This window comes from Falco peregrinus, chromosome 11 (assembly GCF_023634155.1).
Source record: "Falco peregrinus isolate bFalPer1 chromosome 11, bFalPer1.pri, whole genome shotgun sequence".
NCBI classification, from domain to species: Eukaryota; Metazoa; Chordata; class Aves; order Falconiformes; family Falconidae; genus Falco; species Falco peregrinus.
Window position 1 is genome coordinate 16702822 of NC_073731.1, and position 19197 is coordinate 16722018.

Genomic DNA, 19197 nt, shown 5'->3' on the forward strand with positions numbered 1-19197 from the left:
CAACCCTTCTAGAGTCCCACCAGATACAACAATTCCCAGCTGGAGCTCCTGCATGCTGCCACTTGACCTGAAACAGCAGGAGCTGCTCCCCCTTTCTTCTCTTTCCATGTGGTGTCAGGTAGGTCAAATCTCATCCTGCAGGACTTCCAGAAGTTGTGAGCTCAAAGTACACACAAATGAGCTATGTGGCAGAAAGTTTATCAGAAGAGTCAAGATGTCCATTTCTACTCCTACTGCACAGACAGAGGCCAGCCTCCATATGAAGGGAACCTAAACGGTTCATTCTCATCAGAGGGGGACTCAAATCTTAAGGTGACAATGTTGCATTGGAAGGGCAAGGAACACAGATCAAAACTTCTTATTACAACTTAATAGACCCTTGCTAGCAAGCTCTAAGCCACAGGATGCCACGTCCTCCCCCACAGCAGGCATGGGACAGGCACCACTCTGTGATTAGGAAATGCACCAGGTCACTAGCAGTGCCAAAGGCAGCTCCCAACACCACGGAAAAGATACTCTTTGGGCATCAAGAGTGCTGGTAACAGCTTGAAATCAGTTTCCTTAGAATCACTACTTGTTATTCTCTCAGAAGCAAGCAAAAAACAAAGTCCCCAAGACACACAGATACTACTCAATTTGGCCCTTATATTCTTACATTCTTCTGCATACTTTGCACTGCATAGCTGGTGGACAGAAGGGCAGCACCACAGGTTGCAGGGAGAGGTTCCCTGCCTCCAAGACCTACATGGATGAAAACTCAGATAGCAGGTGTGGGGAAAGGATAACTTAAAAGGAACTTTTTGTATTTTGAACTCAAGCTGTATAAACTGTCAGGAGGCACCTGGAAGCACTTAGCTAAGGAATCTCTCCACCACACCAGAAACAAGCACGTACCTGGCACCTGGAGAGACACAGGCTACCAAACTGTGCCCTGACACTGATAAGATTGTAATGCTGTGGGGTTGTCTGGGTTTCTTCCCTCCTTCCATCCTCTCCATCATCTTTGATGGAAAAGGAACAGTTGTTAGCTGTGCAACCCTGACGGACGTTTTCCCTGAAACAGAGTGGCTGTTTCATACACCCTCGTTATTTGACCGCAGGTTTTGGTGTGTGCTTGAGCCAAGCCCGGGGGCAATATTGACAAGGGAGTGGGGAACAGCAGGTGCTGTCCCCTGGCCTGTCGCCACCCAGCTGGTTTCCAACTGCCACCCAGCTTGTTTTTAGAAAAGCTCAAACCCTACCCCACTCAATCAACACCCTGCAGGACTAAGTGGGAGCTGCAGTTCTCACCAGCATGGATTTAGAACAATTGAGGACAAGCAAATTGATGATGTACAGCAGTATGGACATGGCACCTTACAGTGCCAAGAGGAGTGCTCAAGGGAGGAGGCAGGAAACATCAAGTGACACTGGACCTAGGACAGCAGACAAGGTTAGTGAAGCAGGGGAGTTTGGACACCAGTGAGACCGAGTGATACCCAAGCACATAACGAGACCCAAATCCTGCAGAAAGTGTATTTATGCAAAATTACTCAAGATATTAACTAGTCAAATTGATGACCTCTTATAATTTCCATTGTACTGGGTTGTAGGTACAGTGACTAATTAAAAAAGGAGAAAAAATTAAATATTGGAAAAAAGAGAATAAGAAGAAAAACGCACAGAAAGAAAGTGGCTAATAAGGCCTAGTATAATGGAAAGGTTTTGTCCTGCAGCTGTTTACAGTATACAAATCAAATCATGTTACATATGTCAGGAAAAAAAAAATATCTTATGCTTTCTATTGTTGGTCTAGTCAGCATTTTATCCATGTGTCAGTGCTAAGCTCACCAATTTACTCTGCATGTAAGCTCAGCCTCAAGCACTTAGGAATACTTAGGCCTTTCCTCCACTGTAGCGAGAGTGGTTTGTTCACAAAGGAGATGCATAGAAGGCAAAATACTTGGTCATTTTTGATGTCTAAAAGCCTTGGGATTGCGCCAGTATCAGTAGCTGTGGTGTTAGCAAGAATGCCTTTTAAAAGATGGTAGAAAACTCTCATAGCTCCTTACCATTCACTGCTTTCTCAGTAGCTTCTTGCCCTAGCGATGTCGGTCCTCTAGAACATCCACTCAGTAGGCAGAAAAACTCCAATAACGTGACTAGATTTGATATTTCAATATTATTCATACTGCAGTAAGACCTAAGCATTTCCATGCAACTCCAGGGCTCCTAGGTGACTGGGTACAAGCACATGCTCAGCATTTATTATCTATAGTGACAGGGTCAACAACGGACAGAAGGAGAGAGAAGCACTCTCGGATTAAGTGGTCTGTGAAAGTAATGAATGAGAAGCTGTTGCCTCAGAAGTATGCAGCTCTAAATCTACATCCTGCCAATCTCCCCCCGCCCTGAGGTACTGACCTCATGGTATGTCTTACTCACTTTTTATGACTCCACGCATGGTCTGGCCTGGCCCGACCCCACTCTCTTCTCCCTTTCCCTGACTGATGGTGTGATCTCTGTCTTCCCAGCAAAATACTGGAGTATAGCGCTTCACTGTACACACTAGAATGGGCGAGTTAAAAGAAATAAGGGAAATGTCTGAGAGGCACAGCACCATCTTGCACTGCAGCTTTTGCTACAGTTTGAAGTCCCTCCAAAAGCTCATACTGGCTGGTAATACTGGCATCATTTGGTGCTACACAAGTTTAACACACCCCCACTATTTCTGTTGTATCAACTGGGGGCAATGAAAACAGTAAGAACCTGCCTCATGTCTTCCTACCCTCTGTCAGACCAGAGTCCTAGAAGATTCAAGCCTATCTTATGACTATAGTCCATTTGTCTCTATATGTATTTACAAAATTTTCAACTTGCTTCCATTGAAATAAATGGAGTAAAAAACGTAATAAAGGCATCATAAGAATCCTAAGTGCCTTTAAAGAAGGCTCCTAAAAATTTGAGAAATTCACTATTTAACACTTGCCTGTAGGCAAAAGTTCTGGTTTTAGTATTTTCACACCACCTGCCATAACAGGGTTCTGGAGAACATAGATTAGTAGTGAAATTTACAGTATTGTACTATTAAAATGTTAAAAACAACAACTCATGCTGCAGCTCAAAGTCACTGCCAAAATAGGCAAGTGAGCATTCAGCTGAGGACATGCCAGGGAAGGCTGAGTGAAAGAGGAAATTGCAGTAAGCCTTTTAGTAAGTGGAACTCTGAATTGAGAGTGGACCAAGGCAGGACAACCTCAGTATGGACATAATCCACTGTAAGCTACATCAACTTTCCTACGAAAATATAATACTTTGAACTTCAATAGTCAAAAACTTCATAGTGCATTCTGTAAAGCTAAAAAACAGCTGACTAATCAAAAATGGGATTTGTGTTCCTGGCTGGAATCATCCATATTTGAGTTCAGCAAACTGTTGCGTTGAAACTCCAGCAAACTGGAAGGCTAGGTAGCATGCTGCCTCAAAAATAATTCTGAGCCTACTACAAAGACATTTTAAACACCTGTGTAACTGGCCAAATACAGTACAAAAGTTCCAACTTTGCTGAAAACTTTTGCATCTTGTGAGCTTTAAGTACAGGTCCCACCACATTCTGACCAGAGAAGTGTGGTCTATATAGGTGCACTAGTTTTGGAGCTTTTCTGTTACTCCAGGACAACTGGATAAGCTTTACAATTAATGAAGTATCGATTTACTGTTCACTCTGCATTTTTTTTTAATTTGTGAAAACCCTGTAATTCTGAAAAAGGTAACCAAAACATTGCTTATATCACTTGATTGTTTATGGCAGGCCCAATCCTGAAAGCTACTGGTTGATGGGGCAGCTCATCTGCTGATATAACCCAGCACGGTGCCAGTAATATGCCAGTGGAGTAGTGCCAACTTACATCAGCTAATAATCTGGTCATACTGTCACAACAAAAGCTGGGGGCATTTAGTTCTTTTCCACATCAGGCTCTGTTATATATTGATTTGCATGGCACAGTATGAATGTACACGTTTTTACTTTGATTTGTTCTGCTTTGAGAGATAATTTCATAGATGTGATCTGAGCATTGTCAGTGCTGTAAATCCATGTGGTACCTTTCAATTATTTTTTTTTGTTTTCCCTGGTTCTTGAAGTGTGCTGAGACACCACGTACAAAGCCAGCAAAACAAGTTAAGTGACTACTAGATTAATCAGGAAAGAAACTGTTCTGTGTTCCTCATAACATTCTGTAATTATTCAGCTACATGAATGTTTTTAGGGTTTTTTTTATTGCTAGTAACTGAAATAAGACTAAATAAAGTACTGCTTGTCCATGGACCATAAACAGAGTACAATATTGCACCAAAAGCACATAGCAGACAGATGCAGGACATATAAATTAGCTGTTTCATTTGGATAAATGGTGATCTGGTTTTACCCTTTTCCTGCCTACCCAGCAATCCAGTACATAGATGTATTTCCTAATTGAGAAATTAATCATATTTTATATGTTCTGAAAAGCAAGATGTATTTGAGTATTTGTAACTGTTAATATTTGTCCATTAGACTGTTCCCATGCCACGTCTATCCTTTCTATTTATACTGACATTGATCAGCTCGTTCACTTCCAGTTTAAATGATTCAGTTCTGATTTGATTGCCATGTAATTTAAATGCAAATAATTACTGTAAGGGTGACATTTAGAAAAACAGCTCTGTTAAGCAGGAAGGTCTTTATTAGGCACAGGAGTTTGCCAGTAATATCAGAAGCATCCCTTTTGCCTATGAGATATGGGAACCTATCATTTCAGTTCTTTTAAAAGATTCTCTAATTTCCATCTGACTCCCCTTAATTAAAATTCTTCTAACCATCATCAAGTTTGGTATCGGGGTAGAGCACAGGGCACTGAGTGAAAGGAAGAAGGGAGACAAATATTTTAAATTTGGTTTTAGTTCATAAGGTTGCACTCTAGATAACTGCAGTAAAATTACCTTCTTGTGAAATCACATTTGTATTTCATACTGCACCCCAGTTCTGAGCCAGGGTTTGACTGAATAACACTGAACAGTGTTTCACACAATTAAAAGGCAGTAGGTAAGAGGAAAAAACCCTCCTACTTTGCAGTAATCAAAACCAGCTCGTTTTTCCCTTCTTGCTCCTATTTTTTAGAGTTAGACCATTGCTGCCACGTATGAGAAAGTCTGGAGATACTGGACTGTCTGAGGACAGAGTTGGGACTGAACTACGGTCTCTTTATCTTTCCTAAGTGTCTCTGTAATAAGGTATTTTTAATACGCTAGCTGTGCTAGTGGATCCAAAAGGGTTTTGTGGAGAAGCACCAATGAGAAGGGCAAATCCTGACTCTGCCCATCGCAGCATCTTCAGTGTGGGCTCATAATTTCACAGCTGGGAGACTTTAATAGCACCATTTGAAATTTAGTCCTCAGTAGTGAAAGCTGCATAAACACCAGGGTAATACATGAAAGAAATGGGATTCTATGCCATTTCTTTTCTTATGGTACAGAAACCTTGTCCTTTCACCTCAACACACATCAATGACCCAGAGTTTGGTAGAGTGCCTCCATTAAAACTCAATTGCTCCTGTTAAACATAAGAACATCCCAGGGATCTTGATTTTAGCATGGAGTCTCACAAGATGCATGCACTGTATTTCAATTTTGTTCAAAGGCTAGTTACAGCAGAGGCCACGTGTTTAGCAAGTACCAAGAGACCACAGCCTTCTTGAAGTCATTATTTGTGTTTAGAAGTGGTCAGTCGGTCAAAGCACACCTGAATGGACCATTCCACTATTTGCCTTGTTGCCTTCTCTCAGGATCCTGAATTTTGGCACCCCATAGTCAGTGCAGTCAAGGCTGCCCCCAAACCTCACATTCCCAGCCAGTTCTTCCTTGTTTGTAAGTATCAGGTCCAAAAGAATATTGTCTTTCATTGACTTCATGGCTCTACCACCTTCCCCTTGTTGGATTAGTGTTCAGAGAGCAAGAAGACAGAGGAGTGAAAGATTATTTGTAATATGGACATCCCAAATTTTGCCTCCTATACTAAAATTCAGGCTACTAGGCAAAAATCAGCCTGATTTCAGAGAAAGAATTTCCTCACATTTAATACAACTGTTCTCCTGAGTTTTGGTTGGGCTTATTTTTTTTGGGGGGTGGGGTTGCCTCCCAGCAATCCTTGAGACAGCAGAATTGCCAGGGGAATCTGTTAGGGTCTTGCAGTCCCCCACTACAGCTCCAAGTGAATGCAGGAATTTAGCTCACAAAGTTCCTCTAGCTTCAGAGCCTACAGAGTAAAATTCATCAGTGTACTTGCTGATGTTTTAGACTAATGACAAGTTGATCTTGCTTTGAAAACTTCATCAGAGTACTAATAAAGAGTGCTCAACACAGTTGTAATGCCTGGCTTTCAAAGTGTGTTAACATCACTAAGAATCAGAGAAATAAGGTTTATTTGCTTTATTAAAAAAAACAAACCAAACAAAAACATTCACTGTGAATGTTATATCACTGAGTGACTTTCAGCCCCTAAAATTTAGATATTGAACTAAGGGTGCAAGAGATTTAAATTGCTCTATATAGATAACAGAGGTAGGCTGGGTAGCTCAGCAAGGATTCCTCTCAAGGCCATCAGACCTGAAAGATTATTTCCTAGAGAAAGATCCTTCCCAGTTTTTGCTGACTCACATGTAAGTTTATCATACTTTGAACAGTATAGTTCATTCAAAAACATACATAACCAGATTTCCTAGCTGACGGTGGTGTAAACTGACACAACTCAGTCAAGTTCAGCTGAATACCAACTTTCATCAGACAGGGATGTACAGGATGGGGAGGTGGCAGGCAGAGGGACACAACAACAGCAAATCTAGCCCCTACAACTTTTAACCAAAAATCTGGGCAGATACTTCTGGTATTTTCTTTCATGCTTTCTTGCATCTTTGTTTTACTTGTATTAGCAATTCGAAACCTTCACTGACTGCAGGGACACCTTGTGGTGAGGGCAGGTGAAAACAGCAGGCTGCCATTCGATTAATTAAACCAAGCAGCAAAAGACTGACAGATGTTTCTGCTTCTCGGGATAATCAGAATTTCACAGGCACAGACTTCCACTCCCACTCTGCTTCTGGGACATACATTAACACAACCAGAACAGAAAACACTGACACAGCAACTTCAAGAACAAATGACTAAGTTGTCCAGCAGACCTGAACTACCAGTCCATTTAATTATTAACTTTTGTCTTCCAGGGGCTACAAGAGTGGCCAATTCAGCTCAGCACTCAGCTGAAGCAGCAGTCCCCAGAACAGCCGTTATGGCTTTCCCCCCCTCCTCCTTTGTTTAATGTGCCAGCAAAACACATTTCAGTGACTCACTGCAAAATTTCTTCCTGGGATTTTCATCTTTTTTTGAAAAGGCATGCATGTGTGTAATTTTTCTAACAGGGATTCCCTTTCTCCTCACTGCAACTACACCGTGGCACTGTCACTGCAGCACCTGACCCATTACATAATGAGAACTGCATCAGCTTGCTTACCCAGTGCAGTGACCCAATGCAGACCTTAGCAGCCAGAAGAGGAACGGTGGGATCTGTAGGTCGCAGTTTAGCACACTCTTTGAGCACTGACACAGCATATGCTGACTGGAGGAGGAGGGGGAGAGAGGAGGAAATAAGAAAGGCTGGTTAGACAATGCGGTTACAGAGTCTAAGCAAGGTATTTCAGTGAAATATACAAAGAAGTGCTAGGAAATAAATAATCATGTATCAGCAACAAGTTAGCAACTTCATTTCCACCTCCACAGACACACGTGTGCACACATGTGCATGTGAACACACACTCTTCCCACACTCAGAGGTAACGTGCCAAAGAACCAGCCCTGGCTGTGCACTTTACAAGGAACAGTTTTCCTCAGCTGTTAATATCTCGATTATTTTAACTCTGCCCCCCCAATTCACAAGGATTCTGCTATAGTTTTCCTCGCACACAACCATCTTTCAGTAAACCAAAAAAAGATCATAAAGAGTTTATCCTCCAGTGTGTTAACATTGTAGGTCAAATCTACTGAGAGAGAGATTTGTGCAACTAATCTGCTCTGGAGATTGTTTTGTGTCTTCTCCAGTTCCAGAACACACAAGAATACAACTGGGATCCCACCATACAAAGGGTGGAGCAAGCAACTGCAGAGCAATACACTGTTCAGTGGGTGGTCTGAATAGCATGTGTTAGAAAGAAAGCCCATAAAACTTCTGCTGTCAGGTTACCATTAATGAATGACGTTTATTAAGATTAACAGTTATATAGCCCTTTTGATTCAATGTGCTCTACCAACACTGTTTTTTACAGCACATGTTCATGGCTGCCACATTTCAGAAGGTTTGAAGGGGAATGAGGAAAGCTCTGGTCCAAGAAACTGCTAAGGTCTGGTCAGCCAATGAGGAGATGACACAAGTTGCTCTGCCACAGTCCCCCATCCCACCCGGACCACAGTTTCTTTCACATTTCCAACCATCCTCACTACTGACCCCTGATGCCTCCAAACTCTCTCATCCTTGAACTCATGGAGAAGTTTTCTTCTCTCAAGATCTCTCCTTGCATGTCCCATTCCTCCTAAACTCTTCCATACAGTCCCAAGACACACACAGGTGCCCCTCAGTCAGTATTCCCTCTCAGAAGCATGTTAAAATAGTCATGGCCTTTCCGTATTAAAGAGGAGCAGCAACAAAAGCTTCCAGAGTCAAACTAACCACTATTCCTGTCATGTCCTGGGCATCTCCTCCTGACCTGACCCCCAGGGGCTCTCCCTAGCAGAATGACCAGCACAGGCAGCTGGGTCTGGGGTCTTCTCCAATTCCCTGCAGACCTGCCGGTGTTCCCACCGGCCATCAACACTTCCCTTCCTCACACCACACCAAAGCCAGCTGCACCTCCTGCCTCCTTTCTACACAGGACCAAAGGTCCACTATTTGCTATGCGATTCAAAAGCCTGGATAGGAGTTTTCTTGGAAGGAAGACTGAGAAAAGGGAAAACCCAGATGTACAGCAGCCCTACCTATGCTAAGGCAAAGATGGGTTTCATAACCAAAGATGCGAGCTCCACAGCAGCAGAGAAAACCCACTTCCTTGAAGAGCTTATGTACCTGCTGCGTGGCCTGAAGAACAGCAACAGCATGCCCTGTGTTCTCCAGGCTGCTCCCACCTACCTAGAGCATCAGGTATCATCAATAAAAGTAAGGAAATAATTGCTCTTTTACAATTCCAAATGCACAGTTTGCCTAAAGTTAGAAGAAAGCTTGTCTCAGAGCAAAAATGGGAATCAATACACTTTGTCCTAGAGCTTAAACCATTACCTCACCCCTTTCCGAAACGAAGACTTGGGTAATTCAACCCTGAAGTACAGAAAGAAACGTATCACGCTACTCTGCTGTCATGAGGTGACTAGCATCTCTCAGAATGAATCTCCCTGACACCTATTTGTTCAGAACAAGTAGTGTCTCAGGTTTTAGTGGCATCTTATTCCGCTCTCTCACAGAATGCTACCTGCACTGCAGGCAGCCAGTATTCCCAGTAGCACTGCTGGACATGTTGGAAACACAAGTATAACCCTATAAGGGGCCCAGCCTGGCACATCATCTCCGTGCCCTCCTGCCTATATTCTAGCCCCATAGGTGCTTCCAGACAAAAGAAACCCAAGGAGTAGAGCAGGACAACATGCACCTTGCCAGCTGGTGTATCTGCAGCTTAAGCCCCCAACCCTCATCAACTCACCATGCAAAAGTGAATTGAAAAGGCCAGGTATGTTGTAGAAGAGTGTACGCTGTCCAGTGCCTTCAGAAAGATACAAGCCAAACCTGGTGGTGGTTTCTCAGCTCCCCATCAGCAGTGTGACTGCAGGGAAAGCAGGAGATGCCTGGGAGCTGGCGACAGCTGCCCTGGGGGCCAGCACTAGCACAAACTGGAGCAGTAAGAGGCGTGTCCTAACCTGGGCCACAGCTCCAAGACCTTCCAGAGTCTACACCAGATGAGAAGTGATACAGTCCAGCTCCATGCCAGTTCCTCTTGTACTCCGCTCCCTCTTTGTCTGCAGCCAGTCCATTGAGTAAGACTGGTCCTTGGGACCCCTGCAGCCTCCTACAACCTCAAACGGCAGAGTGGTTCTCTTGTCTGTCCTGAGTCTGTGCAGGAGGCAACTGCAAAACAGTGACTACCGAACACTGCAAAGCAGAAAGTCCCACCCTGTGCCTACGCTCCAACACCTCATGTGGAGTTACTTTATCACATGCACTCAGGAGCTTCTGAACACAGATTTAGAGAGTGAAAGCCACAGTTTCCACACTGCTTCTAAAGCATTTACAAAGTTATGTCACTTTAAAGAAGTTTATAAAATTAAATGTATGGAGAAGAAGTGGTTTTACAAACAGGGTGACATGAAGCCTTTCTCTTCAGCTGCATTTTAGAAATTCAAGAGATCTATATAATTTCACCTTGAAAACTTTACTCAGCAGAAATTACATATAGATGATGAAAACATTAGCCATGGAATAACAGGAGAAAGAAAATCCCACTCCCACAGCGACCTTACTTAGGGGAGACTGGCTTGATATATAATATCAAGGTGTTTAAAATACATTAATTACAGACCTTAATAGGCAGGGAACAAATATCATCTACTCAGTATTGAATACAGATGTCACTGGTTTGTAAAAATATTTAATATGAAACAGTGTTTGTGTAACATTGGAATAATCTGATAATTAAAATGTACATATTCTTTCACTTAGCGTGGGTGGACCAGGCAGCCAAGCGCATTGTTTGTGAGATTCACTGCAAGGCAATAATAATTAGATTTATTGGTGAGGCATGTTTTGAGAAGAGCAGAGCTTGAACTCCAAGTGAGTGCATGCTTCCTACTCATAATTCCAAGCATCAGAGGGGCTCACATCAAAATGCAAGCCAGGGTTTAAGTTCTTTCTGTTTAGCTTGTTAATTGCTGGATTATAATAATTGCACTGCAACCAGTTCCCAAGGATTTCAGAAAGCTAGAGATCTGCCTCTGGGTCTCATTTGGCCTCTCTCTGGGAAAAAGGCTTTTAAGTTCCCCCAAACACACACAAACCCATTAAACAGACACGGTTTAAAGAAATGGCAGGCTTGCCAACAGCTGCCTCATGGGGGTTTCTACTTTGTTGATGGGAGGTCTAATGCAGGAGTTGTTCTCAGCCTTGGGATCCTCATCAGGTTTAAGGAGATTCAAGACCATCCTTCCCCTTGTTGTGACCAAAGCAGCACAGAGCTCAAATCAGGTTATGGAGTGAAAATGCTGCTTTAAGGGGAATGTTCAGCCATCAAAAAAAAAAAAAAAAAAAAGTAGTTAACTGTGTAAAGGACTTAGAAACTTCAGTTACCCAAGTTGGGCATTTCCATTCTTCACATACCAGCAACTTCATGGGTTTTTTTTGCAATGGAGACAGGGAAGGACATGACACTACTGTTCCATATTTAAATCCAGCATTCATAGGAAGCTGCTGTTCTCTGTCAATTTTTTCCTCACCTAGTCTACTTGCACACAATATGTTTCTTCTGCAGAGATCACAAACATGCTCCACAATAATTTATGAGAAAAAAAATAATTAGGAATGGTAGTTTCTGGGAAGTAGCAAGTAATACTGACAAATGGCTGCTTTTGATACAGATTTCTAAAAAGCTTGATGTATGTATGTGTAAGTCCTTGATTCAGCATAAACATCACCCAGCAACAACTGAAAACATAAGTGTGCTATCAACATTGTTCTCACATCATAGCCAAAACACAGCACTATACTAGCTACTAAGAAGAAAATTAACTATCCCAGCTGAAACCAGGACAACCACATCAAATATAGGGGACACTTCTCGATCTGCAGTGAGAAATCACAAGGAAGCTATTGGGGAAGGTGAACACTGAAGACGACTTTTCCCCCTAAGTACAGCAGCCATGCTTTTGAATCCTGTAAGGGAGTAAAATGTAACTAAATGCAAAACAACTCCCATTCCCCATTTACTAATTATATAATGAAGTATGCAAGCATACTCCTCAAAGATGCTTGCACATGAGCGGTACAAAATGAAGAACTGTCTACAGCTAATTCTTTCTTACTTTTCCAAAATGTTCAAGAGATCTTGCCATCAATTACTATAAACACATCGATACTGCCCAGATGCTGGCTTTCCTAGCTCACTCCAACACGATTTTCATTTTTCCCCCTCCTCTTCTCTCCCACCATACCAAAGCAACAAAAGAAGGACATCAGAGATTCGTTTCATATTTAAACGAATAAAGATAAAGAAACCACAAATGTAAGTAAAAGGAAGAATTTCCAGACAGTAAATCATGCCAGGCAGATTTGACACACCATAAACAGTTGCTCTTTTCTTGTAAGGGTTCCAAAAACCTTTCTACTTTTTTTGCTTCTCTGGTTAATACTTTTCAGTCAGAGGGAAAAATGTTCCTCGTGGTGGTGGTTTTGGTAGACAGCTTCATTCCAAATTCACCTTGCAGTTTGTACACAGATGAATCTCCACAACTATTACTGCTTTCTTTCTAGCATCATCCTGCCTGATTTTAAAAGCTGCACTATTTCTAAGGGATTGTGGGGAAGGGGAGAGGAAATCTTTCATCATTATGCAAGAATTAATACTGCCTGTATCCTGGGATTCGCAGCCATCTAGCTATAAATGACCTTGAACCAACATAGGAAGATAACACACAGTGAGCCAGCAATTGATAACTCTGGAACTAGTTCTTCTGATGTTAGCTTTCCACTGGATTTCTAGATTTCTGCAAATCCCTCAGCATGAACATTATTCCTCTAAGACATTTATTTCTCTCAACAGAGGGACCAGTTCTCCCCCTTTTCTTTTACATTGTGTTTAGCAAATTACAGCACTGGAGTTAAGGAGCTTCAAATATTCACTTTTTAAAGTACCTCTTAAATTTTAAGATCTATAAGCATAAATTTGTCCTTGCTAATGTGGCAAACACCCCACTTCACACTTTCTGGCAGGAAAAGAGAGTTAAGCCTGAAGGCAATTATATAGCCCACCTAGGTATTCTGTTCGACAGTCTGGCATCTTTGGAAATTTCCATTTTTGTATTATCTACAGCACACAGGCACATCCCCTTCTAATCTTTCTTTTGCACCAAAGGAAACCAAACTATTGAATATCCCCTAGACAGCTGACCTTTGTAACAGGATCTTTAACCAATGAACGTTCAATATTTTAACTTTCATTCCCCAGCAATGCTATTTAAGGAGCTGTCCGAGGCCTCTGCTGCTCCCAAGGTTCCTGCCTGCAATGCAAAGAGAAATGTACTTCTTTTTTATGCCAGTTGCCTAGCAACCAGCCTAAGCTTTTGCAAGGAAACCAACAGAAGGAACAGCCTAAATCATAAAATTCATCTGCTGTTGCTGCAGAATTATGTATTAAATTTATTTATAACTTTCCTTCTAACCTTCTGGAAAGCTGTATGTTGGCAGTACGGGCATGGCTGAGTCAAATTTGAAGCTCCTCGAAGCTGTTGGAGACATCCACTTTTGCTGTACTGTTTAAATAAGGGGAAGCTTTCCTTTTCTTGGGTGCAACACAGATATGAGCAGCTCAGACATCAGCTTGTCATTGTTTGGCTATGACCTGTATGTATCAGCAGCTTGCGAAGGGCTCCAAAATCAGAGTTCATGTCTGTGTGAGCCTGGTTTCAAAACCCTAAAAATGCTGCCAGCACAAGCTCTGGGCAGGGCTGCAGTGCCTCCAACTGCTGAGCAGCCAAGGGGAGCACGCTGACACTGCAGGGCTGGCTCCAGGAAGAAAAACAGCTGAAGGACAGATGCCAAGAGGGTTATGATTATTTCCCTTCGTGTAACACCAGACACCTCCTGAAGCATTAAGAAAACCATTCAGGTAGACAAGCATGACTCTTTCTACCTCTTTGCTTTAAAGATGAACAAACATAAGGGGTAAGAGCAGAGAGGACCATTTTGTGTAGTTGCAAGCAGCTGTATCTGCCTGGTTTTGCAAGGTACCATGCCTGAGGCTTAAATCCCCCAGCTGTCAACCCATTGTACCTACACAGCAATGTTGACCATGGCCCCTATGGTGCCCTCAGCATGGGCCAGCGGGGGCTGGGGAGGGTCAGCAACACCACAGTTGTTTCTGAAGTCATGCCATTGCTGTCCTTAAGGCAAGCACTGGGCTGATGGTGTTCTGTCAGCAGTGGATGACCGGGGTGGGACAGCTGCACACCAGCCACCCCAGGAACACATAAACCACCATCAGCAAACAATCCCAGCACAAGGCCTGCTGAGCACAGCCCTTGCCCTCCAGGTAACTGCTTCCAGCTCCACTGGCTTCTCACAGAGGCTCTTCCTGACAGCCCTTTCAATTGCTCCTGAGCTCCTCCCTTACACTTTTTGCTGCACTTCATCCCCTAAATGAGTATATAGGGTGAGAGGTAAAAGCAGATTATCCTCTCCTAGCAGACGTTCCAGACTTCCCTCAGCTGGTCTGAGGCTGTATCACTCCCCACCCCTCCTCTCCAGAAACGCACATCCTAAAGCTTTTAATTCACTAACCAAGTTGTGTTGGCTGGGGATGTTGGGCAGAAACATTAAATATGATCATGAAAATGGTTTAATACACTGCGTACAATAATAATAAACATCCACCAGGCACGAGAGATCAGTGTAAGACTGCTGTGAGTTGAATGGCTCAATTAGGGTACCTAGCACTTTTAGACTAAGTAGACTCAAGTGTTAACAGAATAATTTCACAGCTATCCCTCCCCCACCGCCCTTAGGAAAATGGCACATCAATGTCACTAAATACATATCTTGTCTTCTTGGTTGTAGGTAGAAAAGACACATCAGTGCTGCCTCATGTTGTTCAAGGCACGCATTTTATCAGTTTATCTTCCCCTTAAGCAGTATGACAGGTAATAAAAAAAGACAGTCACAATGCAGATCTAGAAGACTTTCTGACATACTGTCAATCTAAGCTAGAGCCAAATTCCATGATGCACTTGCGAGTTTCTACTCCCAGACAGCTTCAGTGACACTTTGGGACACCCAGGCTGGGTTCCGTGTGAGGCTGTTTGGTGTGGAAGGGGACAGAAATCTAAACAACTGAACACGTAACTGACCCAACTGGTCCAAGGCCAGGAAAATGCTTGCAAATGCATAGGGACCTGGACCCTGTCTCACTTCCCTTGTGCATGTAATATGTCACCCAGCCACTACGACAATTTTGCCTCCAACTTCAGATATGTCAGCAGCCTAGTCTACAGGACCGGTCACCCTAGTCCACAGGAGTGCTGTGCACTGGTAACTGCCACCATCTCCAGCGGAAACTGTTTAGCTGAAAAGCAGCAGCAGAGAACAGATCTGTCCCAAACGGCTGTCTCTCTTCTCACTGCTGTGAAGACTAAAAAGTCTCCCCCATTCTGTAAGTAAGAGTTTGGTCCTTTCTTTCCCCATTCTGCTAAATACAATTCACTTTCTCAAAATCTCAAGACAAGCAGATGCAACCTACTGGACTTGTTTCACTCTGGCAGCAGGACAGTGGCTGATATTGCCTGAAGACTGCCAGGTGGCATCTGGCTATCATACCACTCGCCACTCAGACTCAGGCCTGTCTATGCATGGCAGCAGAGCCAGGGAGCTGCTACGGCCACTCGGCCTCTGGCTCTCGTATTACCATATCACAAAGGTTATTACCAGCAGAAGCAATGTAAAGCAGCTGTGAAGAGTTCAGCATTCTGCTTTTCAGCACCAGTTCAGAAGAACAGAGGTGCTGCATTAGACTGATTTAAACCTTCTATCCAGAACTGCACTTGGTGACACATGGCATCTGTCACTACGTCTTTGCCATTGTCTAGGCTTTCCCAGCATTTCATCTAAAATTCCCTTCAAAAGTTTTCTGAATGAACATGCTCCTTTTGTTCAGAAAACATACAGCTCAGCATACATGCATTCCCAAAAGTGAGTTAAAAAAAAACAAGCCACCACCAGACCATGCCATCTTTCTCATTATGCAAGTTGCTGAGAAGCACAGGAAAGTGAAACTGCTATCCCTCCATTATTTCCACCGCTTAAGTGGATAGGAAGACAGACAGGAAGGTTATGTTCTCTGAGTTTCTTCATTCACTGTTTCATGAAGCTCTAAGGCCTCGCTTGCTCTGTAAGAACTTACTGAACTGATGTACCTATTTTTAAGACATGTCTTTTAGAATAATGTGCAAACTCAAGCCTACATACAGTAATACGCCCAAGTGACTGGGGCTTGACATTCAGACTGATCACTTGTGAAAAATGACAGTCACCATTTGGCAATTTTTTGGCTGGCAGAGGAAGAAAATAGTTTGAAATTCAACTTGATAGACTCAATCTGAAGAGGAATATACAAAATAAAAGTAACACTCATCAAATGCAGTGTAGAATAGAGGGCATGATAGGATTTTACAGCACTTTTAAGAAGGTCAGAGTTTGCAAATGCTAAAAATGTGTTAAAAAAAAGAGAGATCAAAGTTTCCAGCATTTAAAGGTTAATAAAACTGTTCCTGTTGTCCCAGGATTTATGAGCATGATTTGCTGTACTGCAGAACAAGTAACGCTGCAGGATGTAAGATTTCATTACCAAGAAATGAGATCAGGAATTGGCTGTGACTGAGACAGGTGAAAACAGATCTTCTACCTATAAAAGCTCAAGTGTACTCTGCATCCTGCAGTCTAGACAGACCACACTGTTTTCTCATCAGTTCTTTCTGCTACACGGGAGCACTTACTTTTAAATGAACTCTGTCCTGGTATCAAGCTGCAAAGCAATGTAAAAATGTATGCCACATCTCCCATTAGCAAGATGACGCATTCCAGAGTATACGACAGGAAACGTCAAGGAATACTTTGGGATTAGAAGTGAAATACTGCACAGACAGGATTGTTGGGTAAGGGAACTCCCTCTGACACATGTAGGGCTCAGAACATTTAGAGCTTTTACAACAATAGGCAAGATCAGGCCATTTTACCTTGTAAATATTTAAAGTACAGGCAAAAAGACATGACATACTTGAAAAATCTCAAAAGACAGGAGAGTTATAGAGATACAGATACTTGTGTTGCTCTTCCCGCCCCTCCCCCCTTAAGTATTAAACATTTAGTAACTTCTAGGGAAGGTAAAGAGGTATGCAAACACATAAGGACAAGGACAGCGTTCTCATGGAAATTATTAGAAGCTAAAGATCAGGCCCCGTTTCTCTCCTCCACACTAACCTAAGACTGAACCACAATTACGCTCTGGATACACTCCTCAACCATCCGCAGTTAAAATCTAGATTTACTCCCTGGCAGATCACTAGAGCTACAGCATTGTTTGCTGTTGAGAAACAGGTTACACAACCTGTAAAGCCAATGAAGTTCCCAGACAAGTCCTGTGTTTATGGGAAGATACCGCGCCTTTCCATCATTGACTATCTAGTTGTTGTTCTCTGTATCAAGAGATCAGGTATCCAGAGGATTTGCAAAGGCACAGAGGGCAGAAACGTGCTAACTCCAGCTGAATGCCAAGGGGAGCTGGACCTGACTTGTAAACCCCAAACTCGACATAGGCCAGCGCCAAGGAATTAGCGCCATGGCACCAAGCTCATTGTTTAAGTATTCCACCAGTAGCTTCAGGTTTCCCCACACATGATTGAATCTAGCCATCATTTTCATACTTGGAATGGGATTTTGAAATGCTTGCATTGAAATCCTATAGGAATCTGTGAGCCTCCTTCTCACTAAACATCTCCCTTCAGCTCCCTGCTGATCTAATATGCTTTGTCAAAGTTTTGATGTCTCCTTTGGATCATAACAGATCTAGCTGATTTATGAGACAACTCTGGAGTCCCAGAACAGAGTCAAAGTTTGCAAGGTCCCACCAAGTACACCCCTAGTGCCTCACAGTAAGGTCACTGCTGACTGATATTTGTCTAGAGTGTTCCACAGATCCCCAGCGATGCAGGCTCCACACAACCTCTACAGGCAATCTTTTTCCAGTGTATCACGATCCTTATTTTTTGCCCCTTAATAAGAAACATGAATTTGTATTGCTGCAACTGGAAGCCATCACATCTTGTCCTACCCACAATAGAAGAAGGGGTTAATTTGTCTAAGAGCTCTTGAAGACTTGTTTCTCTTTTGGATGTTCTTCTTCTCTTTAGGGTAAAAAAAAAAAAATAAAAAAAATTCTTTCAATCTTTCCACAGTCCTGCTTACTATACCCTTAGCCATTCTTGATGGTTTTTATTAGACCTTCTCTTGCTGCTCTGCCATCTTCTTGAAGTGTAACGCATAATAACTGACAGTCTTCCAAGATAAGGCTTTGCCTGTGCTCACAGAAGTGAAGGAATCCCTTCAGACATCTTCCAAGCTTTGCTGACGTTTATACATCACAAGATGATAACTTCTTTGCAAAACCACGCCACTGTATATTCATCTCCCCCTTCCTTGTCAAAGCCACTGTTTCCAGCTCAGCTTATAGTCATAAAAGGCTGGCAGTAGTTATCATTTGGCAGATGACTGCTAGTGGGTGGTCTCTGCCCAGGTCCACGTGGATTCCCTTACACTCCATGGGCACACAATATAGGACCATATTAAGTGGTCTAGTACTGTACAGCGTTAATTTGCTCACACCTCCTACAAGTGTAGATGGGGACCCCCAGAATGAACAGGCTAAATTCTGTACCATCCATGTTTCCTGCAGGAAGTCTACTCTTTTAAGACTAAAAAAGAAAAGCTTCTGCTGCCTCTGCCTACCTTTTGCAACCAGACTTTAGCCATCTCAGGGGTTAACTGGTCACTTTGACAAATGCTACACTAACTTAAAAAAATGCTTATTCTAAAACATATGGCCATGCCAATATTCACACATCACTTCTCTTTCTACAGTATCTTTTGCACCAAGCACTTAAAAAATATTAATCCTTGCAAGCTCTCTATGAAAAAAAATTAACATTTCCTTGATCAGATGGAGAAACCACAGCTTAAAGAGAGGTTAAGTAACTGCCCAAAGACACTGAGTTGATGACAGTTTTATACATCAGTATCTTTCTTACATTAACCACATTTTTGTTGAAACTGCAGAGAATGAACAGCTGTATAATGCTTTTCAATCCACAGCTACGCACAAAATCTGTTTTCTCCTT

The 19197-nt window shown here is 42.7% G+C and overlaps 1 protein-coding gene across 5 annotated transcripts in view; it reads right to left on the minus strand.

Moving 5' to 3' along the window:
* TTC7A (tetratricopeptide repeat domain 7A) overlaps window positions 1–19197 on the minus strand; it is a 172642-nt gene that overhangs the window by 112462 nt on the left and 40983 nt on the right. For 4 of the 5 annotated variants that reach the window (XM_055815978.1, XM_055815976.1, XM_055815980.1 and 1 more), the window contains one exon: window positions 7523–7627. The exons of the other annotated variant lie outside the window; for it this stretch is intronic. In XM_055815978.1, coding sequence (XP_055671953.1) covers window positions 7523–7627 — 105 coding nt within the window. The remainder of the gene's footprint in view (window positions 1–7522; window positions 7628–19197) is intronic. 5 annotated transcript variants of the gene reach the window in all.